This window comes from Pyrus communis, chromosome 10 (assembly GCF_041283825.1).
Source record: "Pyrus communis isolate YQ-2024b chromosome 10, ASM4128382v1, whole genome shotgun sequence".
NCBI classification, from domain to species: Eukaryota; Viridiplantae; Streptophyta; class Magnoliopsida; order Rosales; family Rosaceae; genus Pyrus; species Pyrus communis.
The window spans coordinates 512,389-538,779 of record NC_142574.1 but is presented as its reverse complement, the minus strand read 5'-3'; the positions used below and the strand labels follow the sequence as shown (position 1 = coordinate 538,779).

Sequence of the window (26,391 nt, the reverse complement as noted above, 5' to 3'; positions counted from 1 at the left end):
AAACAATTGGGGGGGAAGTTCTTTGATTGTCGATGGTCTTGGGTGCCCCGTTCTGCAAATGGCGTGGCTCACAAGATTGCATCGAGTGGTTTTACGGAGATGAGTGATGTCGTTTGGGTCGTTAGGCCCCCATCTTCGTTGGTCTTTGTATTGAATAATGACGGACTACCTTGTCCTCATTAACTTGATTTGGTGGTGCCAGGGGTGACACCTCTACTTGGTGGAGGGGTCTTTGTGGTTTTCCCTTTGTCACTGCCTGTTTATTGTATGTATGTTTGCCTCCTTTTATGATATGGTTTCTGGTGTTCAAAAAAAAAAAATAATGGACCGTACACAAAAATAAAATAAAATAAAACGAGAGAAACTAGAGCAACAGTCGATGGCGACTGCAACCTATTAGACGGGTGAGAGATTTGCTGCCGCCATCGGACGGTTGTAATTGGCCGTTGACATTTCATATTCCATTCCGATGCTAGAAGACTTGAGAGATCTGGATTTGATCGGTCTGGGTTTCCATTAAGGAAGAAGAGAGCAGAGATTTCCGTTGGGATCCATGGCCACCACGCAATCAAGAAAACGAAGAAAGCCGAATATTCCGTTGGGATCCACGGCCCCCACGCAACCAACTCGTTACGATGTCTTCCTCGGTTTCTTTGGCCCAGACACCCGCAGGGGTTTCGCAGGCCATCTAGATGCGGTTCTGAGTGAACGAGGAGTCGTCGTATATAGAGACGACGGTTATGAATATTATGGGGCAGAACCCATTAACTCACAATTCTGCAAGGCAATCGAAAGTTCAAGAATTTCAATTGTCATTCTTTCAAGAAATTACGCCTGTTCAATATGGTGCTTGGATTTGCTAAAACTAATTCTCGATTGTAGGCAACTGACTGGCCAGATAGTTATACCTGTCTTCTATGATGTGTACCCTTCCGATGTACGAAAACAGGAAGGCGGTTTCGGTGAAGCTTTTGCCGGGTACGAACTACGTTTCAAGGACAACATCGACAAAGTGCACGTCTGGAGGGATGCTCTTCGTCAATTAGCCGATCTGTCTGGATTTGTTCGAAGCAAGGATGGGTGAGTAGTTTCTTTCAGTAGCAAATTTTTTTTTTTTTTTTTTTCCTATATAATATGTATGCTTGTATTCTTTGCTGCTGACTGTAATTTGTGATATCAAATGTTAAGCTGTCCAAAGGATGAATTTCGTTGCTAGCTAGCTTTTCGATTTTTCCTCTCATAAGAGATAGATAGATTATTGCCGTACATTTTGGTTCTTAACCAAAAGCCTTACACTTCCATCGGGATTCTTTCAAATATTTCCGGATGATTAACATTTATTTTCTTCTGCATAGGGATGAGGCACAATTCATCAACAAAATCGTTGAATGCATATTGAATATATTGCAACCTGTGGCACCTGATGTTAAGCAGCAGAGTTTTCCGTTGGGATCCATGGCCACCACGCCATCAAGAAAAATAAGCAAGCCGAATATTCCGTTGGGATCCACCGCCCCCAAGCAACCAACTGATTACGATGTCTACCTCAGTTTCAGAGGCGATGACACCGGCATGAATTTCGCAAGCCATCTATATGCGGCTCTGAGTAGAAACCGAGTCGTCGTATGGAGAGACAAAGATCTACGTCCTGGGGCAGAACCCATTAACTCACAAATCCGCAAGGCAATCGAAAGTTCAAGAATTTCAGTTGTCATTCTTTCAAGAAATTACGCCAGATCAATATGGTGCTTGGATTTGCTAAAACTAATTCTCGATTGTAGGCAACTGATTGGCCAGATAGTTTTACCTGTCTTCTATGATGTGGACCCTTCCGATGTACGACAACAGAAAGGCGGTTTCGGTGAAGTTTTTGCCGACCACGAACTACGTTTCAAGGACAATATCGACAAAGTGCGCACCTGGAGGGACGCTCTTTTTAAAGTAGGCAATATTTCTGCATTTTGCCTAGACAAGAATGGGTGAGTAGATTCAGTAGCAAACAAAATTTTATTTTATTTTATAATTTTGCTATGTGATATGTATGCTTGTATTCTTTGCTGCTGACTGTAATTTGTGATATCAAATGTTAAGCTGTCCAAAGAGATGAATTTCGTTGCTAGCTAGCTTTTCGATTTTTCCTCTCATAAGAGATAGATAGATTATTGCCGTACATTTTGGTTCTTAACCAAAAGCCTTACACTTCCATCGGGATTCTTTCAAATATTTCCGGATGATTAACATTTATTTTCTTCTGCATAGGTATGAGGCACAATTAGTCGCACGAATTGTTGAATTCATATTGAATGAATTGCAACCCGTGGCATCTGATGTTAAGCATCTAGTGGGAATGGATTCAAGAGTAGAGGCACTAATTAGGCTTTTGGATATCAAATCAAATGTTGTTCGCTTCATAGGGATATGGGGGATGGGTGGGATAGGCAAGACAACTATTGCCGCTGTGATTTTTAACCGCATTGCCATTGAATTTGAAATTTTCACCCGTATTTCTAATATTAGGGAGCTAAGTGAAACACAGGGTGATCTGCAACTGCAAAAGAAACTTCTGTATGAGGCTTTAAGGCTAGACACAGATGTTCCAAATGTTAACGAGGGAGCCATAATGATAAGGAACATTCTATGTAAGAGAAAGGTTCTTCTCATTTTAGACGATGTTGACAACTTACACCAACTGGAATCATTGGCTGGAAACAGAGAATGGTTTGGTTTGGGGAGCAGAGTCATCGTTATGACTAGAAATGAGAAATTGCTAAGAAAGCATGGTGTAGATAGCATATTTGAAGTTAAGGAATTAAGTGAGGGTGAATCGCTTCAGCTCTTCAATATGTACGCCTTTAAAAATGTTAAACCCCCAGAAGATTATTTGAATCTGTCTAAACAGTTTGTTAATTATTGTAGAGGCATTCCCCTTGCAATCAAGGTTTTGGGATCCTCTCTGTTACACAGAAGTTTCGAAGAGTGGCATAGCGTATTGAAAAAACGGGAGCATTTTCCTGATGAAACAGTTTCTCAAATACTTGAACTAAGTTATCATGGACTGGCGGACAATGAGAAAAGAATGTTTCTAGATATTGCTTGTTTCTTTCAAGGAATGGACAAGGAACGAGTGGTAGAGATACTAGATTGTTTTGGGTTTAATTCCAGGTATGGGATGGAAGCTCTCATTGAGAGATCTCTCATAACTATTTCAAATAACAAAGTGTTGATGAATGGGTTGATACAAGAAATGGGACGACAAGTGGTACGCAGAGATGCTGCTGAGGATCCTGGAGAGCAAAGCAGGTTGTGGCTTCATGAGGATGTCATTCATGTATTGAGGAATAATACGGTAAGTGGTTTTGAAGGAAGATGGTGTATAATAATTTATCAAGTACTTCTAAACTTAATTATACTATCTAATGAACTTATTCTGAATTCTCTGTTATCAGGGTACAAATGCAGTTGAAGGTATAGCCTTAGACTTGCCTAAATTGAAAGAGGCATGTTGGGACTTGGAGGCCTTCTCGATGATGCATAATCTCAGATTTCTCCAAATTCATAATCTGCGAATGACCCAAGGCCCAAAAAAACTTTCTAATGCCTTAAAGTTTCTTGAATGGAGTGGGTATCCTTCAAAATTTCTCCCACGAGAATTTGAACTTGAGCAACTCTGTGAAGTTAACTTGTGCCATAGCAGCATTGGACAACTTTGGAGTAGAACCAAGGTCAGATCACAGGGAGCACATAAAAAGTTGGGTTTCTTTTTTTTGAATATATACTAAAATTTGTGCTCTAATGTTTTGAACAGTGCTTAGGCAATCTGAAATTTGTCAACGTTAACTACTCCCAGAACTTGACCAGGACCCCGGACTTTACAGTTACTCCAAATCTTCATAGATTAATTCTTGAAGGCTGCATGAACTTGGTGACGATCCACCCATCCATTGCTGAGCTCAAAAGGCTTATTTTTTTAAATCTTAAGGACTGCAGAAGTCTTGAACACCTTCCCAAATGTTTTGGAATGGAAAGTCTTCAGATTCTTATTCTTTCTGGTTGTTCAAAAATTAGTAAAGTTCCAGAATTTGTGAGACCTATGGAAAACTTGTTGGAGCTTCATTTAGACAAGACTGCTGTAGAAGAATTACCTTCTTCAATCGAATGTCTGACTGGCCTTACTTTATTAAACCTGAGAGATTGCAGAAATCTCAGTTCCCTTGCAAGCAGTATTTGCCAGTTGCGTTCCCTCAAAAGTCTCAATCTCAGTGGATGCTCAAAGCTTGAAGAACTGCCAAAAAACTTGGGAAAGATGGTTTGTTTGAAGGAGCTTGATGTGGGCGGTACCTCTATTAATGATCTACCATCCTCCATTTCCTGCCTGGAAAATCTTGAATTGTTATCCCTTTGTGGTTGCAAATCGATGCGAAGAAAGAAGACAAGTCCACTGAGTTTGCTGTTGCCGACCACTGATTCTGGTTTGCTTTCTTTAACAGGACTGAATCTCAGTGACTGTAATCTTGAGGAGGTAACAATCCTGGAAAATCTTGGCTGCTTGTCCTCAATGGTATCGCTTAATCTAAATAAAAACAGTTTTGTTAGTCTTCCCAAGAGCATCACAGAGCTGTCTAAGCTTCAGATTTTGAATTTGGGTGGTTGTAAGAGGCTTAAAAAATTGCCGGACATTTCAGCAGAATTGAACTTCAGTGTTGAGGGAAAAGGCAGTTATTCACAGGAAAGGCTGTCATCATGTTTCAGTTTTATTAATTGCTTTGAAGTGATTGACGACCAAGGCTGCAACAATGTAGCATTTGCAGCGTTAAGGAGATTCCTTGAGGCTCTCTCTCATTTTGTACTTATTTATAAGACGGACATATCAATTGTTTAACTTCACTATTTTTAATTTTGTATTATGTAGGGAATCCCTTACGTAGGGAATAAATTTGAAGCTATATATCCTGGCAGTGAAGTTTCTGAGTGGTTTAGTTATCGAAGTGAGAGGCCTGTGGTAAGCGTGGAGCTCCCTCAACACTGGTATAAGAACGAGTGGATGGGATATGCATTGTGTGCTGTTTTCACTCTCCGTCGACGACTCCCACCTAATCTGCTTGGTAAATGGAACTATGGAACCCATAGCAGTGCACATGGTCTTCGTTGCGAAGTGAAGCCTGGGAATTTGGGTGTAGGTGGCTGGTGTCCTTCCTTCGCCTGCAGCGAAGAATTAGGGCAAATTGAGAAAGAGCACATTTGGCTATCCTTTGTATCTGGTGAATACTTTGGTACAACATGGCAAGACAGTTGTCATCACCTTGAGTTTACATTTAAAACCTTAGGCTCTGGTTTGGAGGTGAAGAGGTGTGGAGTCCGTCTCATCTATGAGAGAGATTTGGTTGGATTAAAGCAACCTTTTTGACCAAACATCGCTTGTGTGCGCAATCAAGAATTTGACTATCCCTTCACCTAGAGGAAACAAGCAAAACAAGCAACTCCAGTGAGTACGATGCAGTCTCAAAGAACATCTGTTTATCCAAGGGAACGGGAAACCGGTTATGAGATGAGGTACTTTCTTTACCTGGTAAATGAACTATGCAAATAGAACGTGTCTTTTTTTAACTCATGTATATTATCTTAATCGACGTCATGCAAAATTTTATAGTTGTTTTTTTTTTCTGAGTAAAATGCTTGAAAGGCGTTATGGTAATTAACAATGCATCCGTGAGAGTCAGATTCAACTGTATTTGTATAATGAGTGTAAATTGCATTGGAATGATCTGTCTGTACTTCTTGCTTAGACCCTGTGCATCCGAATTCGGTCCTCAGTGATATCCAAATTGATAAATTGCTCATCATCTGGACGCCTAACGTTGATCATAAAAAAATATGGACCCCAAAATTTGAGGGGTATTTGAATCATCAAAAACTTTGACGGGGTAGTGGTGCAATGTCCTTAATTTTAATTCAGATTTTCTGAAGGCTCGGGTTGCCAAGAACCCATGTTAGGCTACAAACAGGTTTCTGAGAAAGTTGGAGTGGGGTTGTACATTGAAGAATGTAATTGATAGGCTAAAACTATGAGTGAGTTTGTTGTTTCTAGTAAAGGCGATTTTAAAAGATTCAAAAGATATGATGACACTTAATATGGTCCAGTGATATTTTTCTTCACTATTTTAGATTCAACTTCCTTGCTGGATGGTGAGTTGTATCTCTCATTGTCCTTTGAAAGAATCTCTAGTAAATTGACTCATGCTAAATTGTTTAATCAATTTACATAAAACTTGTGTGATAAGCCACTCAGTGCTAGGGGTGGGCACTTGAAACCCAAAACTGAAACCCAAACACATGAACCAAATTGGACAGCACGAATGGCTCGGTTTTGTGGTTTTGAAACGGTTTGGTTTCGGTTTTGGCTTTTGAAAACTGCATCGAAACCAAAACTGCACCTCAAATTAGATGTCGTGTTTTAATTGGTGGTTTGTTAGAGTCTAGATCTAGTGTGTACATTTCATAATAATGATTATTTTTCCCAAAGTTATAACCCTCATCAAGCTTGATTATTTTTCCCATTATAACCCTCATCAAGCTTGGCATCTTCACTGTTTCTTTACAGGAAAAGATGAACATTTTATTACCAGTAAAAGCACCTCAGAATCCTAATTTTCAAGTTCAGAATGATGGCTAATCAGCAATGCAAATGAAAACTCAAAAAGAAACAATGAGCATCAAATAAGAGTTAGTCACAAAATGAGAGATACAAAGACCAATCTCTGATCAAATAATAAGCCACATCACTCCATTTGGGTGCTTTTTCCTGCTCAGTCACAGAGTCCGTCATTTGTGCAATTAGCTAGTTAGGCTAAGCTAGTTGTTTATATATCATTCTCCCAAACCATTTTCTTGCTGTGATCAAATGTACATTAGAGAATAGAGAGAGCAGTAAAGAAAAGAATTCTCATGTGGGTTGATTAATTAATGTATTGTGTGAAAAATGAGACCGTGTTATGCGTAGATAGGTATAAATTTTAAATTGTAAATTATTTTTTCTTCTAAAATCGAACTGAAACCGTTTGAAACGGCACCGAACCAAACCAAATGGTTTGTTTCATTTTGGTTTTGGGGAAACTTGATATAGGTCCAATTTTTTTAGCCAATAGTAGGAATAATCCAATTTATTAAAATAAGTCCAATTCCTTAAATCTTATTATTTTATTATCAATAATTATCTCTTAAATGATAAGATTTATTATAAAAATCAAATTTCTTCCTAATTATCTATTTGATTATTTATTTATTTTGTTCTTTCTTGTGCTTTATCCCGTTTTAAACCCCATTTATAAATTTTATTTTTTATTTTTATAATCAACCTATATCACAGGTTAATTATATTTATCTACCTATATGATAGATTCTTTTTTATAACCAAGTAAGATTCATGTGTCTTGCTTGTATATATATTATGTTTTTTTCCTACCTTTTAGTTAAGTTTCATATCTTACTTATAGGTATGATATACATTCATATATTTGTTACTTGAGTTAGAGTAGAATGATTTGCAGATAGATTTATGCCAATATATATATTTTTTTGTTATAAGATAATAATTATATTTTTTGGGGTTGAAAATTCATAATATTAGAAGATTTTAATTGATTTTTAATATTTTTAGAAAATATAAAATGAGCATTAAAAAAATAAATAATATAATTAGGTAATTGGACTCACTCCTAAAAACCATCTATGTTTTTGGACTTGGATCTAAAAGCCCCTTTGGTTTTTGGCTTCAAAACTATACCGGAAAAAGTTTCTGTTTTGGTTGCAGTTTCACTCAAAACCGCACCAAACCGAACCGTGCCCACCCCTACTTAGTACTACGGTCTAGTGATATTCTTCTTCACTCGTAAATGAGAGGTTTTAGGTTCGATTCTCACCAAAAACGAACTTGAACCAAATTATTGCTAACCTATTGTGAGATTTAGCTCACCCCCTTCTCCCTTCTTAAGGTAGATAATATTATTTATTAAAAAAAAAAAAAAACGTGTGTGATAATTCTTAATATTATGAAGATTCATGTGTCGGGTGTGCCATTAATATGAAATAACGATATGGTGAGGTTTATAGGGCTCACTTTCTAAATTGGTCAAAATAAATGAAAACCGTATGAGACCTATTAAAACCAAATGCCGCACATAGAGATATGCCCACTGTGTTTTCAAACGGCCATCACCCTTTATCAATAAAAAGGACCCTAGACTTCCCAGGTTCGTGCACAATTATATATTAAATAAAAAAACACAACTTGATCTGAATTTCTTTAGATTTTGATTTGTGTAGAGAAAATGGTGCAAAGTATTGAGGCATCTGAATACCAAGATGAGGGGAAAGATGACTCTATTTTTAAAGGTTTTGATGTGCTTGCGATTCTCAAACATTGTATCTATGATTTACTAAAGGTATATCTTAATTGCATTTTTATTTATAAACATTGTGTATAAGCGTTTAGAAAAGTTCGAACTAGTCATGTTTGTCTTATTTGTGTCGTTTTCATGTCATACCCGTTATTTTAACAATTTGTGTTGTGTCATACCCATTATCTTAACAGGTTCTTAACCAGTGACCATATTACAACCAATTTTGTTAACAAGTTGGCCTGGAACGTGTTACTTTACTGTAGTATCGTGTCGGGTTAATGGGTTAATAAATTGTCAGGGCTAATGAGTAGATTTGGCAAACGGCTCATCTTTGTCTTGTTCGTGTCGCTTTTATGTCATACTTGTTATTTTAATGGATCATGTCATGTCAAACCCGTTATCCTAAAAGGTGACCTGATAACGACTCAATCCGTTGCTAGGTTGATACGAAACCTGTTAAATTTATGTCGGATTAACAAGTCGTGCAATAAATTGTCAGATCTAATTATATATTGATTTTTGTCATTATTACAATAAATATCTTAATTGTAAAACATGTGGAATTAAATTCTTTATTTCATATAAATACTAGTATGTGTTATAATTTTCTTGTGAGAATTATGATACCAATGTTATTTCAAAATTCCTCTAAGCAACTATTTTTAATACCCTTTCTTCTTCACTGAATAAAATAAAAATAGGGTGAATTGAACTTTCCCCTCTTATTTTCTGGCGTTTCTAAAAATTTGTTTAATTTAAAAAAAAAATTGAGGAAGACAAGTCACAAATTTATTGATTGTTCATTTATTTATTTTTATTTATTTTGTTTTAGGGTAACGTTATCGGCACTAAGAGCTGAATAACTCAGGAGGCATCCATGGCTGTGTTCCGGCCTCAAAGGTCATGTGGCTCCTGATATTTCTTCTCTGGCATGGCCAGAGTCAACCAACTTACCAAGGTGCTAGTCCCCAAAGCATGCACCGACAAAATTGACAATGCTTTCATGTCTAAACTTACCAAGGTGCTAGTCCCCAAAGTCAACCAACTTACCAAGGTGCTAGTCAAGAGAAAAGGGATTCTAAAGCTATTTATACAGCAAAAGAGTCCTAAGTATTCGTAGCTGTTGAGCATTCGAACAAACTCTGTCTATAGCTGTAACTTTCAAACGAACTCTTCTAACAACTTACATAAGCTAGACCGATCTCCACCATTTAAATATAAACAAATAGTCACCATACATTTTTATTTTTTTTTTGGTCGAAATAGCACTTTAATGTAAGGAAAGTTACAATTTGTGAAAGATGGACCTAGCTCCAAACAAAACACAAAACTTTACATCAAACAAAGCAAGACATATAAGATAAAATATACTCCACCAAAGTAAAACAACCACCCAAAACCCAAAGGGAGACCCATACATTTGTAGGCCCGTAGGCAACAATAATAGAAAGACAACAAAAACCCTAATCTTCATCATCCAAATGATCGCCGCTGTTGCTGCTGCCGCCGCAAAAGAAACCCGTCACCCCAAAAGAAAAAGTGTACTTGAACCATAAACTAGATCTGAGAATTTTGTGCAAAATCCATCCACACAGAAACAAAGCCTCCACATCCACACCTGCAAGGAAAGTCACAAAACGTAACAAGAGGAGCGGGAGGGCAAAGGGTGTGCGTAAAACACCCTTGTTCCACATTGCGTCCAAATTTTTTTGGCAAGTCGGTTCGGCAGTGGGCTGGGAGTGTTGGATCTTGTGTCGAAATATAGCCCAATATTCCAAGATCTAAATCGTGATTCTGGGTTGGATAAATTGACCATTGTCTAAATTTTTGTGGTGTTGAACTGTAGTTCTTGGTTTAGGTTATTAGATATTCCAATTTTAGCATTTTGTTTGTAAGAAGAAAACCTTAATTATTTTAAGACATATATATTATTTTCACTCCCACCTTTCTTCTCGTTTTATCTAATTTAATAATTTTTATTTTTAGTCACAGTTTAATTTATTTATTTTTTAAGGACATCAATACATTTTTACATTAAGAAGAAGGGGAGTTCGGCTAAGCCACACAATGGGTAACCTAATTTGGTATCGAAATCGCCATCCACAAGATTTAAACTTAAGACCTCTCATTTCCAAGTGAAGAGGAATATCACTAGACCGTAATACTGAATGGCTATTATTAGTCACAGTTTTGATTCGGTAATTTTCACCTACCCTAGTTTTGGAGGGTGACAAGCAGTCCCAAACAAGTTTTAATATTCTAAATTATTTAAATATTTCATATTATTGCCACTTAGTATTATGATGTAATTGTATTATTCTTCGTTTGTAAGTGAGAGATGTTATGTTCAATACTTGCTAAACACGAAATAGAACCATATTGTTATGATTGATTCAATGTAAGTCTTAGCCTACTCGGCGGTACTCCCTTACTCCCTCTAGTGTAGGATAGTATGTTGTAAATTACCTCAATTTTGTTTTTCTTTTCTTGCATTTTTTAATCTCTTTACATAAAATGCATGACAATCCTTCGTAATGTGAAGAATCCTGTGTCGGTAGAGCAATTAATTTAAAGATAATGATGAATTAACGATATAGTAATGTCTATAGGGTCCACTTTCCAAATTGGTCTGAATAAATGAAAAATGATATGAGACCTATCAAAACCTAATCATGTGTACAAATATATCAACTGTGTTTTCGAAACCAAGATGAGGAGGAATTTGGAGGCATACTCTCTCTTTCCTCTCTACATAGCCGGCCACTGGAGGAAGTTTTCACTAGCATCAAAACTTCTTGTAGACTTCCATCTCCTCTTCACATCTCAACCTTGATGTGGAAATTTAGAGGCTTTCAACTTTGGAAACTTTAGAAATTCTATCCACCAAATCCATAAAGAGAAAAAGAGCAAACAAAGAACTTAAGTGGAACACAAGAATGACTCAAGTAAAACATGTTATGACATTCGAAACCACTAATACAAGTAGTGTGTAAAACTCTCGTCACATGACGGTATGTTGGTGACTTACACACCACAATACAGATAAACTCATTTTGTGCTAGTTAGTCTCCATGACTGACACCCATTGAAAAGATTTCTTCTTTTTTGAATTTTTTCTGGTGGATCACCGTCCTTTGCATAGATCTCTCTTGCTGTTTAGTACGCTGCGCATTGGACTTTATTGACGACCATTGCTTTTTACAACTTATCCTTAGCTGGAATTCCCGGATCCCATAAAAAAACCTATAGAAATACGAGTAGATCTCCTTCCTTACTCTCCCATCCATTCCTCACTCTGATATTTTCTTCCTTTACTTAACAATAATGGTGATGGTGAAAGACAATTGAAATGAAATAGTTGTAGGAGAGAAGAGGACAGCTTCAATTATAAATCAGAGAGACACCCCCACACTGAGTGACCGACCAGCTCTCTCTCCCTCTCTCTCTCCACACGATAGTAATGGAGTGAGAAGGCAGCAAGACCCTACACTTCTTCAATCACGCAGTGACCCAAGTAAGAAAATTCTCACTCTAAATCTTCTCATGTATTATATTGCTTATCATTATTTGATCAGATCTTTGTTTTGGTTGTTTTAATGATCCAAGTACTTTCGTTTTTCTGATGAATAAAAGCAACGACATGCAAAGACAATCAAGTTTGTTGCTTTTGAATATTCCCAGTATAAAGTTTGTATCAGTTCGCGTTTATTTTCCTGCACTTTCTCACCAACCAAACAATGCGTTGTTCTTATTATTGACTCACCATTTCGTTTCTGTTTGTTGGGTTTTTTTTTTTATGCTGAAAAATGGGTTATATTCACTTTTTTTCTAAAGAACTAATTTGTTTGGTGATGTTCTTGTTGAAATCCAACAGAAAAAAGTTCTGATTTTTCTGGGTTTTTTTGTTAATTGATGGATCTGGTTTCTTTGGAAGATCCAATTTGCTTTATCAGTTACTTATTCAATGTCCTTGAGAAAATGATATCACCTTCAAGAAACGATCTTTGAGAACAGAAATAACATTGGTAGCTGAGTCTGTTTTGTTATTGCCCTTTTCAGGTGATTTAATAACTTGGGATATCGATCTTCACATCGAAACGATGGCTGTGGGGAAGTATTCCCGAGTTGATGGAAGGAAGTCATCGAATTGTTGTTCAAAGACTAGTCTGGTTGTTTTTGTAGCGTTTTGTTTAATTGGGGTCTGGATGTTGATGTCAACAGTTGTTCCGATTCAGAATCAAGGGTCATCATCTGAGGAGACCATGGATAACGTAAACGGGCAAGTTATAACTGAAAAAAATTCAAAGCAATTCGAAGACAGTTCGGGGGAACTATCGGGAACTGTAGCAAAAGAGGATGAAAATGGCAGTGGTTTGCAGAGTGAAAGCCATTTGGATATTAAGAATGACCAAAATGTTGAGGATGGGTCTGTGAATACAACGGAAGAAAAACAGGAAGAAGTGGTTTCAAGGGAGGGATCTGAGGAGAAGACCGAGCCAGAAAGTGACAATGGTGGTGAGGGAAATCAGCAAGAGAAGCTTGTGGAAGAGAGATCTGATGAGAAACCTTCGATCGAACAGGGAAAAAAGACAGAGGAAATAACTGATCAAGAAGCTAGTTCAGGAGATGGGGAGTCCAATTCCGAAGCTGGAAGAACGGAGGTGGAAGAGAGTTCAGGTACAAAGACATCTGGAGAGGAGACTTCTGATGAAGTAAAGCAGGAAGAAGAAGCTAGTAGTCAGACTGAGACGGAAAAGGTTGAGAAAGATCAGGAAAAAAGTGATACCAGTGGTAACACAGAAAGCCAGGAAACTACAGCTGAAAATGAGCAAGGGACAACTGAAGTTGTGGAGTCGCAGAATGAGAAGGAAACCCAAGAATCTTCGTCAGCTGAACGTAAGAGTGGGCATCATGAATGGAAGTGGAAAGTCTGTGATGTCACGGCTGGGCCAGACTACATCCCTTGTCTTGACAATTGGGGATCTATCAAGAAGCTTCCAGGTAGAGGCCACTATGAACACCGAGAGAGGCACTGCCCTGATGAAGCCCCTACCTGTCTTGTTCCCCTACCAGAAGGATATAAACGACCCATTCAGTGGCCCACAAGCAGGGACAAGGTATACCATCTGTCTAGTGGAACAGAAACAGTTACCTTTTTTAATCCTTGAAATTGAAATATGTTCTTGGTTCATGATGCAGATATGGTACCACAATGTCCCTCACACGAAGCTCGCAGAAGTTAAAGGGCACCAAAATTGGGTTAAGGTTACCGGTGAATACCTCACATTTCCTGGTGGCGGAACTCAGTTTATAAATGGCGCTCTTCATTACATTGATTTTATTCAAAAAGTGAGTCCTCTTGATACATCATCTTATTTTGCCATGTCCTGTCCTCACATTAAGTTGCGTATGTTGAATGCTATAGAAGTTTTATGAAATCCGTACTTTCTATAGTATAGTAACATTCAGCCAAAAGCTATTAAAGGAAGATACACATGGGTTTTCTTTATTCCATTACTTAATAGTGGGTTTGAATTTTATGCAATGCAGTTCCATCTAATTTCATATCTTCATCAATGCATCGTTTCCATCTCATTGTCTTCATTTTCCCATGGATAGCATGAATTCCTGTTCTTTGGGATGCAGTTCCCAGCTGATTTCATCACTCTTTTTGTTGTTCTTTTACTGAGTATACTCTAGTATTCAGAATTATTATCTTACTGCTCCAAATTTTCAATATTATAAAAAATAGCATTATTTGTTGGTGAAAGTTTTTTTATTTTTGAATATTTCAGTGTGTAAAGTGTATATTTTGTTATGGCTATGCAGTCTCTTCCCAATATCGCATGGGGTAAAAGAAGCCATGTGATATTGGATGTTGGGTGTGGTGTAGCTAGCTTTGGAGGATTTCTATTTGAAAGAGATGTTCTTGCTATGTCATTTGCTCCCAAGGATGAGCACGAAGCCCAAGTACAATTTGCACTAGAACGGGGAATCCCTGCCATATCAGCTGTTATGGGTACCAAAAGACTACCCTACCCAAGTTCTGTGTTTGATCTTATCCACTGTGCACGGTGTAGAGTCCCTTGGCATATTGAAGGTAATGTTTTCACTATATATATATATATTATATATTTTATACATACATACATACATACATACATACATACATACATACATACATACATACATACATACATACATATATATAGGAAGCCTTTAAGGAAAGGGATCCCCTCTTGACCATTAGATTTGGCTTTAATGAAATTTTGTGGTTGAGATTCTGTGGCCTGTGATTTAATCTCTCTAACGGTCAGGAGGGTGTCCCCATTTTTTTTGAAAAATGGAGCCTATATACACACACACACATACATGCGTTGTTGTAGTCCCTATATATTTGTAGAGATATAATTTGAGTTCCATTGCAGGGGGTAAACTGCTCCTGGAGCTTAATCGTGTCTTGCGACCTGGTGGTTACTTTGTCTGGTCTGCTACTCCAGTTTACCAAAAGCTTCCTGAAGATGTTGGCATTTGGAAAGGTAGAATACTTCCTACTACATTGTTTGCCTTTGAAGCATCTTGTATTTTGGTTGCTTCTATCTAACATTCTTTCTCCTCATGTTATTTATTGACAGCTATGTCGAAATTAACAAAGTCAATGTGCTGGGATCTAGTGGTTATTAAAAAGGACAAACTCAATGGAGTGGCTGCTGCCATATATAGAAAACCCTCTACCAATGAGTGCTACAATAAAAGATCACGCAATGACCCTCCTCTCTGCAGTGAATCTGATGATCCAAATGCTGGCTGGTACTTCACCTTTTTATCTAAATGTTTAAGCATTGGCATTTATTTATGTTTGTTACTGGTGGTCTCTAGTACAGAAATTGGAAGTGGCATAAAAGAAGGATCCAAAATAATCGGAAAAACTTTTAGGTTGACTAATGGGAGGATTTTGTAGTGCAGAAAATTCTTCACGTGCTGTGAACTTGAGATGCATAAATTTCAAAGCTTTAATTTGTACTTGCCATTGCAAGATTGACCACAAGTGTTGAACTGAAAGAACTTTAAATGATAGTATCTCCTCTTCTCATACTTTTTGAGTTGCTAATAAAATCTTAGGTGATAAGTTCCGTTTGAACAAAAATAATTGGAAATTGATGTCATTAGATTTTTCAAGTTCGTCCTTACGCTAAATTGGTCTGCTAAACACCATCAAATGTGATGGTTCAGAAAATATTTTACATTATTGAAGTACCTTAAATTTCCAACATTGTTAAGAGTTCTTTATATTTCTCCATCAGGAATGTAACATTGGAGGCATGCATGCACAAAGTCCCGGAGGGTGTATTAGACCGTGGATCTCAGTGGCCTCCGCAATGGCCATCAAGGTTGCAGAAACCACCATACTGGTTAAAGTCTCTGCTTGATGTTGATGGGAAATCTGCCCAAGAAGATTTCATTTCTGACTACAAGCATTGGAAAAAAGTTGTTTCTGAGACCTATTTGAATGGGATGGGAATCAATTGGTCTACTGTAAGGAATGTCATGGACATGAGAGCTGTATACGGAGGGTAAGCAATTATTAATCTTTAACTTTCCTTTTTCCTTATGACAGCATCACCGTCCCTAATTCTCTCGAAGAGTAAATCGCCCAGTTACCCGCCTTCTATTTTCTTCCTCCTTTTTCACTGTTGATTATTTGTATTTCCAACATCTTGGTATCTGAAGGTGAAAAATTCTGACAGGTATGTCCTTAGATGCAAATACATGGTTGAAAAATTCAGATCAGTTGGAGTTGTGTGTCATACTCTTTGTTAGAAAAATAATCATCTCCTTTTGGCTACTGTTTGTGATTCTTATATCTCTTGTGCGAAATGCTTTTCCTTTCCAGTGCAGTGAAGAATGTTGGAATCTTTCACATAGCCTGACTTTTCTTTCGCAACGGCTTGTAGGTTTGCTGCAGCTCTAAAAGACTTAAAAGTTTGGGTTATGAATGTAGTCCCAGTTGACTCTCGTGACACGCTTCCAATAATCTATGAGCGCGGTTTAATTGGGATTTATCATGATTGGTGTGAATCGTTCAGTACCTACCCCAGATCTTATGATCTTTTACACGCAGATCATCTATTCTCTGTCCTTAAGAAAAGGTATGTATACAACATTTCCGTTTTGTTACTTGTAAAAAAGACATTTACTGCAGTTTTAAATCGCAAGAAATTCCCCCAACATTTCCTCTGATTCAATATGGTTATGTTCTGGCTACAGATGCAGCTTAGTGGCAGTGATTGCAGAAGTTGATAGGATACTGAGGCCAGAAGGGAAACTAATTGTATGGGACAACGCTGAAACCTTAAATGAGATTGAGAGTATGGCTAAATCTCTGCAATGGGACATCCGATTTACTTACTCAAAAGACAACGAGGGTTTGCTGTACGTTCAGAAGACGTTTTGGCGTCCTGCAGAGAAGGAAACAATTCTGTCAGCCATTGCTTAAATGCTTCAATCTGCATCTTTGACGGCCTAAGGCTTAATCGATACTGGCATTTAGCCATTAAGTATTCTTTTGTTTGCTTATCCATTAACGTATAAGGATCAAGTATCTATAAACTAAATTAATACGTTAATGTGTAAATTTCACGTAATTTATATTCTTTCAGCTTCAGAATCCCCCAAAAGCTCCTCCTTTTCTTTACTAAGTGAACTTATTCCCTGTTGAAAAGAGGGGATATTTGGCTTACAATTTTTGTATCTTGATATTCTGAGTATAAATGGAAGTGAAATACTCAAACTCAGTATTGTAGTCTTTTGACATGTTACTGCTTTTTCTTACTACTACTACTGCTGAAGTTGCTGTCTTTTGGGTATATTATCATGGATACGATATGTTCGAAATACGGTATATCATTTTTTTGAACGTCATTTTAGTTAAAAGAACGTTGCTGCGTGGTATAGAGGATTAGATTGGAATGGATCACTCTCTAAATTCAAGGCGTATTAATGATAAAGGAAAATGATTTTTTTTCTTGAGTGGATTAGAATGGGATTATACGTGAAGGAAACTTCTCCATTTTAATCTTAACATTTTGGGGAGGATTGGAATGGATAAATTTTCTTCTTAAGTAATTCATCTTATAAACACATTATAGAGATGAGGTACTAAAATTGCAAAAACCAACTAGACATGGAAAACAATTTAATTATATATCATGAGTACATCGTTATCATGGCCTTCCATCGATAATGTCAAGTGGAGAGAAACTTATATATGTCATTGTATCATTGACACGAAACACGACGATAAAAGTTTACCCGTACCATGTAAGTCCATCTTCTAGACTCGCGCTGCAAGCCAATACGGTTGCTAACTTTGTATATATGTTTTTCCAATGAATGAGAAATTATCTTTTCCATTGTATCAGTTTATAATTCTTAGAAAAGTAGACATAAGTAGTCAAATTAATTAAACCACTATATTTCTCTTATGCACTCGAGTTTGAGTCATACAAGATCAGAGTAAAATATGACATATGACTATATTAAAAATAGAATATGACATATGACTGTTAAAAATATTGACCAGTGAGACATGGTTCAGTATTTTGAGTGAGAACTGACCCTACCACTTTGAGATAGAGTGCAGTGCCCATCTCCTTCCAACAATCCAACTCCTCTTGTCCCTAAGAGCCCGCATAAATTTAAAGATTATCTTTCACCCGACATTCTTCCAACTTTTACGATTTTACAACTCTCAGACACACATTCGCTGAAAATTTCTTTTATATAGGGAATGGTTCTCTTCTCTGTGCGGGACTTAACTAGCTATATCGAATGCTCAGAAAGTTTGTTAGTAAATATCACAAGGAAAATGCATTCGATCCTTTGTAATCATTCCCTCATTTCGTTTGTGGTAAGATTAATCATAGACTGCTCAGTGACAGACTAGCACTGTGAAGAATTGACGACGGCTGCCGTTTACAAGTGTTTGTTTTGAATATCTTTTCATTACAAATATTGAATTTTTATGTTATAGTCTCTGCATCATTGTGACATGAACCGATGAGCTGATTTGGTATAATTCATAATTATACAAAAACATATATGTCATAGTATCAAATGAAAGTTTGTAAGGAAGCTAGGACATTTTTTTTTTTTTTTGATAATAATGTGATATTGAATTCGTCATTGACATAATTGTATCTAAATCGTATCTTGCAAGTGAAAATGAAGACTATTAAATCATATTAGTAGTCAGCCAGGACTTAATTCTTTTTTACTTAAGTTTGAGAGGTGTTTTTTTGGAAGGATCTGATCCGAAACAATGTTTCCAATTTCTGTTTCAAAATTTTGGAATCAAATCGGATTAGACCACAATTTTTAAATTCAAAATTTTTGGCATATTCAGAAATTTCAAATTTAGAGTAATCTAGGAGATTTCGTAATATAATTCAGAAATTCATATATTTTATAAGTTTTTGAATATCCTCTAATTTTTTATACATGCAACTTATTGTACTCTTTTCTTAATATTTGGTGTATGCTTATGTATAAATTCAATTAATTTGTGGTATACTAGTAGATATGCTTATGCTTTTTAATACGTAAGCGTATGTATAACATAAAAATAATGAACAAATTGGATCCAAAACTAACAATAAAATACAAAAATTGATTACAAAATATATAATTGAGAAAACAACTATAAAAAAATAAGAATATTTCGGAAAGTTATTTTATCGGAATAAGTTTAAAACACTTGGAAAAAGTTCAGATGAAAATTCCTATATATGCATACCAATTTTTGTTCCAATTTTTCGGATTAAAATTTTTTACTGTCGAAATCGAAATCATTATTCCAACTTTTAACCCTACACAATTGATTAATTTAAGGAGGCAGATTCTCTGTCCTCTCATGCCCTCCTGTTTGTGTGGTCACAGTTAAGTCACGTTAACATTTTATATTACTATTCTTTTTTATCTTATTATCTCTATAAAAAAATATAAAATATTGACTATACAAAATAAAAAGGCACACACGAAAAGTGGAAAGGCAGAGAATCTGCCTCCTTAATTTAATCATGTCTTATGTGCTTGTCGGAATGAATTCACTTCTGAACTAAGGGATGGACCTCTATAACTAGGAAAATGTGGTCCTCTAATCACAACCCTTTTCATAAAAATATACTAATATCTCACTGACACCACTGGTAGCCATTACTTTTTGTTGTAAAACTATTTCTTTTGTTGGCAAAATAGCATACAAAAAGTGTCGAGATGCTTCCTTTGAACTCCTTTAGAATTTTTCTCATCAACTTTTAAATAGCTAGGCTTGTTTGTTTTGCTGTGAGTAATCTCAAAAAAAGGAAAAGGAAACTCTCCCCTCGTGCTTGCATGATTGAAATTCAATACTAACAATAAATAATAATGCTATAATTTTATGTTGGGTTTTCTCGACAATAGGCTTAAAAAGTTTGTGTCGGTTTAGAGAGTAAAGTTTCTACTATTGTAGTTCGACAACTAAGTCTTACACGTAGTTTGACTTGCCTAATCTATTATCATCATTTTAAAGAAAAAGAATGGAAATCTCCACCCTACCTATATACAGTATGTGTGCACTGGTGCATATATATAATATGGGGACACATAAAGTTTTGCAAAGTTTTTTTTTTTCTTTGAAAAGAGGACTCGTATTGATCCCATTTAGTGAGATAAAGCTTAATTGTTGTTTTTGTTGTAAAAAGATGATCAGCTGGTGGCAAAATCACGACAATCCACCTTACAAAGTCGAAAAAGTTCACAAAGGCATCTCGGCTTCTCATGGACATAAAATTCTGCAAAGCAAAGTTTGGTGAACTTATTTTATTATTAGGTCACAAATTGTACAAGTGGCATTACTAATTATACCACTATGAACAACTCTGACAACAAGAATTTGTTACCAGACATGGAAAAATTAAATTTTATACCCAACAAAGGAGGGTCCAAGGATATAATAATAAATTTAAAAATTTAAAAACAAAAATCCCTAAAAATGTACTTTTTCACTCGAACAGATTCTACACAAAGAGAGCAACCACATGAGCTGCTTCGAACAGATTATAGAATAATCAAATGCCCCATTGTCTGCCATTGCCACCCTTTCCTCGAGCAACACGAGTTGGCAGTCTCCATACATTACTCAACATGTCCGCTGCCACCAGTACTTCTAAAGCTGCAACTTCCATCTTTGCAAGTTAAAGCAGCAGCGCCTGTCAGTTTCCACGGTATTATTCCAAATTCTCAACAAAATGTCAACTTCTTGGAGCCAAAAGTGCTTGCTCTTCGCTCTTGTTTTTGCTTTCATTGTTCTCTCAGAAGCATCAAGGTTGCCTAATTGGGATCAGATGCTGCCGAAGAAGCTACCAACTCCAGCGTCGTCTCCCTCCAAAGGCACAAACTCGGCGACTAAATCTTCTTCCAAGGCCTTGGAAGCTACTAGAAATCTCCCTTCATCTGATGGAAAGGTCTAGCCACTGGCCACCACAGTAATATATGAATGAACATCTTTAGTTTGGATTCTATATCTAATCTTCGACAAGTATGCAATCCGTGGCGTCAAATATGCAATCCGCGGCAATGCACTAATCGGAGGGAAGCACGCAGGGCTTTGAAATTAGTTATATGCTGGTCTGATGAGGTGCTTAGTTATGAACAAAGTTATATGTCCTTGTAGATTTTTCTTTGACGTAATTAGTCAGCGACGGTACAGTCTCTTGTAAAGATCACAGAGTAAATTTATTATTGGATAGGAGGAAATAGCAATCAGAAGTTTTGGGACAGTAAGAGCTATATGTAGAGCTTCTTTTATTTCAAATTTGGCATTCCTTGACGCCCAATATATGTATCACTTCAAATAATTTTGATCTTTCTACTTTTTTTCGTGTAAAACTTGAATAATATTCTGAAATTAATTTCCTCTTAAGGGGACTTTTGAGTACTCACTCAAACTCACCATCCGTGGTGCTGCCTTGATTTTCTCCATTAAATACATCTTTATGAGTTAAACATTATCAGCTTGTTTATAATTTTCATTTACTGAATTTGGAAAACAGATGGGTTCTTTACTTGCTTGAAATATAAGGAAACATGAGAGAACTATACGGCCCTCGATCAAACGAGAAATCGCTTGAGCAGTGAGCACCATGTCAACGACCATCCTCACTTTTAGTGGTCGATATGATATTGCTCGAGCATCAGTCTGGCTATCAGGCAAGAATCAAATTAGTGTCCAGAACAAAACTCACTACAAAGTGGATATTGATAACCAACTCATTTCCGTAAGATGCTGACATATATTATTTTGCAGTTGAAGCCATCTTATACTAAATACGTCTTGCTTTTACAAGCTATCGGGCAAGAAACAGGTACGATTAGGGATCATGTTGCATCTTTCATCTTTAATGATTACTAAAACAGAGTCAAGTTAAGGTTTTGCAAATTTTGAAGCGAATCCGTATCCAAAGTTCTGCATCTATTTTCTTAACAAATTAATGTTGTCGTCTAAAGTAGTGTTTTCGTAGTCTCTCGAGCCAGTTTAAGATAAAATAACCATTCGAAGGTAGGGAGGAGGTGACCGTAGGGCATTTATTTGAAGAACTTCTTCATCGCTTGCCACTGAAAACGAGTAGTGAAGGAGCTTCATCTTTTGAATTGAGGCACACAGGTCCCTCTCGTCTCTTTCTTTTACATTTGTAATCCCAATCCTGGTAAGCTGAGTCATATTTCCCAAGAGTCTAACAATGTTTCCTTCTAATTCAACACATGAAAAAATTGCAATTTCTTCAACATACATATATTTGGTGGCGCTTAATTGCGATAAAGATAAAGAAGCTGCAATGCAATCAGTATTCTTTGCTTCAATTTCTGGTCATCTCATCTCTGCTACTGTCACGGTTGATGTTTGGTGCTTAGTTTTTTCGGTACCTAGTTTTGTTTGCTGGGTCTTGCGTCCTTCAGTATTTAAGCTGGGGGCAAAGGGGAGGCACATTCGTTGTTTTTCATTTTTTTCGGTTACATTAGAAGGAACCAAAACCTATAATCTACCTAAACCTAACTCATTACGTGCTTTACTATTCTTCACCGCTTGAGCTAGCCCCAGGGGCTCCTCTTCGTATAATCTTTACTATCGAAGTTGGATGTCCTGCATAACTAAATCATATTCCGATTCTTTTTACACTTTAATTCCATTTTACCATAAACGAATCCAAAAGTCGAAGAACGAAGATTTATTGATAATAAGCAACACAAACAACAGAACTAGGGCGATTACAAGGAATCAAGTATCATCATTATTTGGAAGATAATCGATACAGATTGCATAATTTGGAGTTTTCTAACTAGCATACAATAAGAACTTTCAGCCAAATATTCCTTTTCCTCCATTACCTACATTTGGCTCAACAAATAAATAAGAACAGATGAAACTCTTACTTCAGTGTGTAGGATCCTTCGTTTGAGAGAAACTGACATTTGTAGCTGATAATCCAACAATATCGGGGCTCCTGAGCTGATCAAGCTGTTTCTTACCACGTCGCAGCAAGTACTCAATGTAGAGGAAATTTTTGCGGTCTACTTCCTTTGCATTGCGGCGGAACTCAATTGATACAAGTGACTCAATCCGCTGCCGGTCTTCAGCAGATTTTGTGCGGGCTGCCCTCAGAAACCCTCTGTATAGACTTAGTACTTGCTTCTGCATCCCAGAAAGCCGCCTTGGTGCACTGGAGGGTCCCATTGCGTCTTTTTTTGTTTGGCACCGGATTTTCTTTTGAGAAGAACTTCAAAAGATTATAGCAATTTTTTACTTATGTTGCTTCTGCCAATCGTATAAGAAACTGATTTCCAGATGCAACCAAATACCAATACAAAGGGAAATTCCAAGTTTTGAATTAGAAAAACAAAACAATGTTCTGTATAACAACCTCTTCAAAATAAGCACAATAAATCCAACCGAAGACTCAAACACTAATGTATACGTCTTGCAAGACTGATCACAGATATACTATAGTTCATATCCATAGTTCCATACGGACATGATACGGATGAACCCAGCTTCGATACTTCACCATAAATCCAATCCACAAATTGAACAGGAGACCAACAAAATAAAAAAACTGTCGTCATTGTTCATACTTGTTTTCATGTTATTCTATCTGTACAACAACAACAACCAAGCATTATCCCACTAAATGGGTCGGCTGTATAAATCCTAGAATGCCACTGCACTCGGTTTTGCAACATGTATTCCGTTAGCTCCAATTACTCCATACTATATTAAACTAAAACAGTTGAATATAGCATTCAATTGATCAATGGCACTGACTCTTTTATTTTTATTTATTATTTATTTTGTTCCGACTCCATGATGGTTTTCTATCATGCACTCCATAAAGGACTTTCATCATACAGGTGGTGGCCATGAGAAAAAAAAAATGCATTCCAGGAAACACATCACAAATTATATACTAAGTTCCACATCATAACGCCATTTTAGTAATACCTAGAAGCTAATTTGCGCAATTTCGTTACAAATTCAGTGTTTTATGCGAAAATTTTAGCAAATACAGACTAGGCAACTCGTAGAAGCAAAATATTAGCATAGTCTAGTTGTTTCTAATGTCAAATTAAGCAATTGAAAATAAAATAAATCGAAGGGAAAATACACACCTAGATCCCGGAGAAGCAGAAATGCCAAAAACGCAGAGAAAGAGAGTGTACATATATGTATAACAAACCTTATCGATCCCCTTTTTACCAGCTTGTTGGGTTTGCCATCATGTGCAGGTTAGTGACGATAGTTAGATGTTTTGCATACCGTAAGAAATTTGTGCTTTGTCACTCTCCAAGTTAAACAAGGAGAATATACTGCTAGGAATTTTCGAACTTAATAATTTGTCACAATAGAAAATAAGCATGTTAATTAATATATAAATATTAATTTAATTATAAATAATCACATTATTTGGTTTACAAAATTTAATTTAAAATTTTAGTCTCTTTAGCACTATCCTGAGAATAATACATTCTTGTACTTCTCCTGTTCTCTCTTTTTTATGTTATTAGTTTATTTTAATTTTATATTAAATAGTATTTTAATTTATTTCACTTTATTTTATAAGGCCAAATTGGCCTAATCATTCTCGTGGTCATACGGTACCTGCATGATGACCTTATGGTGAAAAAATTAGAAATTAAACTCATGTTATTAAGACTGTTAGTCATTTTAGCCCAAAACAATTTTTTTTTCCTTTTTATTTTTTGTTTGTTAATCTCAAGATTTTTGTTGAAGGTCTGTTAAAATGCAGGGTAAGATTGTATTTTCATGTCCACATAACCACTCAGCCATTGCTGAAAAATTGCACCCCAACATCTTCACCGATCAACAACATGAACTCCGATGATGAGTCTTGATAGGATCCCAAATCTCAGAACCGTATGTCAACCTACAACTGCAATTGAAATGGTAAATGGAGAAGATGAAGTAGAAGGGAGCAGGGCTCCAATGTATTTTTTTGTGTTTTTATATTTCTTTTGTAAGTTCTTGTTTGTACCATACTTGCCCAATCCCAAAACTATCCAGCACCGGCCAACTTCATACTTTCAAGGGCGCATTGAGAGGTTCATGTTGAGGCACCTTTACCGAAGCACAAGAGTTTCCCTCCACCCAAGAGGCCAATCATAGCATGACATATGTCAACGTCAGAATAAAGCTCATAGGGTCATACATCGACCACAGACAAAATCTGGAGACTCTGCTCAACTATAAAAGAAGACCATTCTCCTACAATTAATCCCTAATGTCATTATTGTACTTAAACTAGTCCTTATAACCCACTAATGATGATTATACTTAAACTTATATATTTATGTAAACCCTTCACTATTAATGAGAACTCCTCTACTCCGTGGACGTAGCCAGACTTAGGGTAAATCACGTACATCTTATGTTTGCTTCCCTATCTTTATCTATTTACATATTATCATCACTAGGTAACCGAAGCGGCCGAGCGAAGGTCACAAACTTAACACTTTATATTGTTCCATAGTATTCACTGATTTCATTTGGCGCTGTCTGTGGGAAGCGACGCTTATTCCTACTCTCTCTAGTTTTGTCAAGCTGGTTTTCATCGTTCGTACACTCTCATTTGATCAGGCACCCCTCTCTAACATAGGGAGCGAAGGAAGCCACAACACACAGAATGACATTCCCTTTGTGCCTAGTGTAAGGCAACGAAGGAAGAAACATAAGAAGTTTGCTCTTCAGACTAAGGTCGAAGTGCTGTAGGCTTAAAACAACAAGATAGCAATGAAGAATGAGATCATTCAAGAGCAATATGAGAAGCTTTTCGAGATACTCCAAGAGACTAGGCAGACCCAATCACACGAGCCCATTACCTTTGTGGAAGTCAACCATAACCTAGGTGTCCTCCAACACGAGGGGTTACCTGTCTTCAACATGGATATTCCTAATAAGGAGCAAGCTACTCACCAAGATATTGATCAACATGACACTTTTCTTAACCCAGCTATTTCAAATCAAAGCAAGATAATTGAATGAAGACATCTATTTGCAAAAAAAATGGAAGGGTCAAGAGTTGTTTACCATGACTGTCGAGACTTCTTAAGGCGGTGTCGACAAAAACCTATCCACTTAGGCTCAATGATCAATGGCCCAATGATCATCGAATGATTTGTTCCCTTACCGCAACCCAGGCATGCCCTCAATCTAGGAAATGAACTACAAGCCTTGGGGCAACAAAAATGTGTATGAAACTTGGGGGACTTTTAATAAGCACATTCTGACAGCCAGTATGTTGAGTCCAAGGAAAGGCCACATGTCCTTGACAAATCTTCCTTACTTTCAAGAAATGATGTAAACTTACAAAAGAAAGCTTCAATAGTGCCTAACTTCACCAAGACCCTATTTTCCTACCGCTCTTTGAGGAAGTGAACAAGGTGA

The 26,391-nt window shown here is 36.7% G+C and overlaps 3 protein-coding genes across 3 annotated transcripts; 2 read left to right on the top strand and 1 right to left on the bottom strand.

The window, feature by feature from the left end:
- Positions 1 to 367: 367 nt before the first annotated feature.
- Positions 368 to 5,810, top strand: LOC137727324 (TMV resistance protein N). Its single transcript, XM_088678208.1, has 6 exons — positions 368 to 1,080; positions 1,356 to 1,979; positions 2,260 to 3,346; positions 3,447 to 3,722; positions 3,806 to 4,828; positions 4,910 to 5,810. Exons 1-6 carry the CDS (start codon positions 554 to 556, stop codon positions 5,402 to 5,404), a joined length of 4,032 nt encoding a protein of 1,343 aa, XP_088534334.1. The 5' UTR covers positions 368 to 553; the 3' UTR covers positions 5,405 to 5,810.
- A 5,561-nt stretch (positions 5,811 to 11,371) lies between these two features.
- LOC137727916 (putative methyltransferase PMT24) lies at positions 11,372 to 17,191 on the top strand. The gene is made up of 9 exons (XM_068466782.2): positions 11,372 to 11,910; positions 12,456 to 13,513; positions 13,596 to 13,745; positions 14,226 to 14,496; positions 14,825 to 14,935; positions 15,032 to 15,206; positions 15,701 to 15,970; positions 16,352 to 16,546; positions 16,665 to 17,191. Exons 2-9 carry the CDS (start codon positions 12,497 to 12,499, stop codon positions 16,891 to 16,893), a joined length of 2,418 nt encoding a protein of 805 aa, XP_068322883.2. The 5' UTR covers positions 11,372 to 11,910; positions 12,456 to 12,496; the 3' UTR covers positions 16,894 to 17,191.
- A 5,454-nt stretch (positions 17,192 to 22,645) lies between these two features.
- Positions 22,646 to 24,267, bottom strand: LOC137729968 (LYR family of Fe/S cluster biogenesis protein). The gene is made up of 2 exons (XM_088677344.1): positions 24,099 to 24,267; positions 22,646 to 23,209 (listed from the first exon to the last, which is right to left on the bottom strand). The coding sequence occupies exons 1-2, from the start codon at positions 24,149 to 24,151 to the stop codon at positions 22,867 to 22,869; spliced, it is 396 nt and encodes a 131-aa protein (XP_088533470.1). The 5' UTR covers positions 24,152 to 24,267; the 3' UTR covers positions 22,646 to 22,866.
- Between the last annotated feature and the right edge of the window lie 2,124 nt (positions 24,268 to 26,391).

Coding starts and splice junctions, on each gene's coding strand:
- LOC137727324 (XM_088678208.1), top strand. CDS start 554: ATGGCCACCACGCAATCAAGAAAACGAAGAAAGCCGAATATTCCGTTG. Junction 3,723..3,805: donor AACTTTGGAGTAGAACCAAG/GTCAGATCACAG, acceptor TGTTTTGAACAG/TGCTTAGGCAATCTGAAATT. Junction 4,829..4,909: donor CGTTAAGGAGATTCCTTGAG/GCTCTCTCTCAT, acceptor TGTATTATGTAG/GGAATCCCTTACGTAGGGAA.
- LOC137727916 (XM_068466782.2), top strand. CDS start 12,497: ATGGCTGTGGGGAAGTATTCCCGAGTTGATGGAAGGAAGTCATCGAAT. Junction 15,971..16,351: donor ATGAGAGCTGTATACGGAGG/GTAAGCAATTAT, acceptor AACGGCTTGTAG/GTTTGCTGCAGCTCTAAAAG. Junction 16,547..16,664: donor TTCTCTGTCCTTAAGAAAAG/GTATGTATACAA, acceptor TTCTGGCTACAG/ATGCAGCTTAGTGGCAGTGA.
- LOC137729968 (XM_088677344.1), bottom strand. CDS start 24,151: ATGTACACTCTCTTTCTCTGCGTTTTTGGCATTTCTGCTTCTCCGGGA. Junction 23,210..24,098: donor TCTGCTTCTCCGGGATCTAG/GTGTGTATTTTC, acceptor AATCTTTTGAAG/TTCTTCTCAAAAGAAAATCC.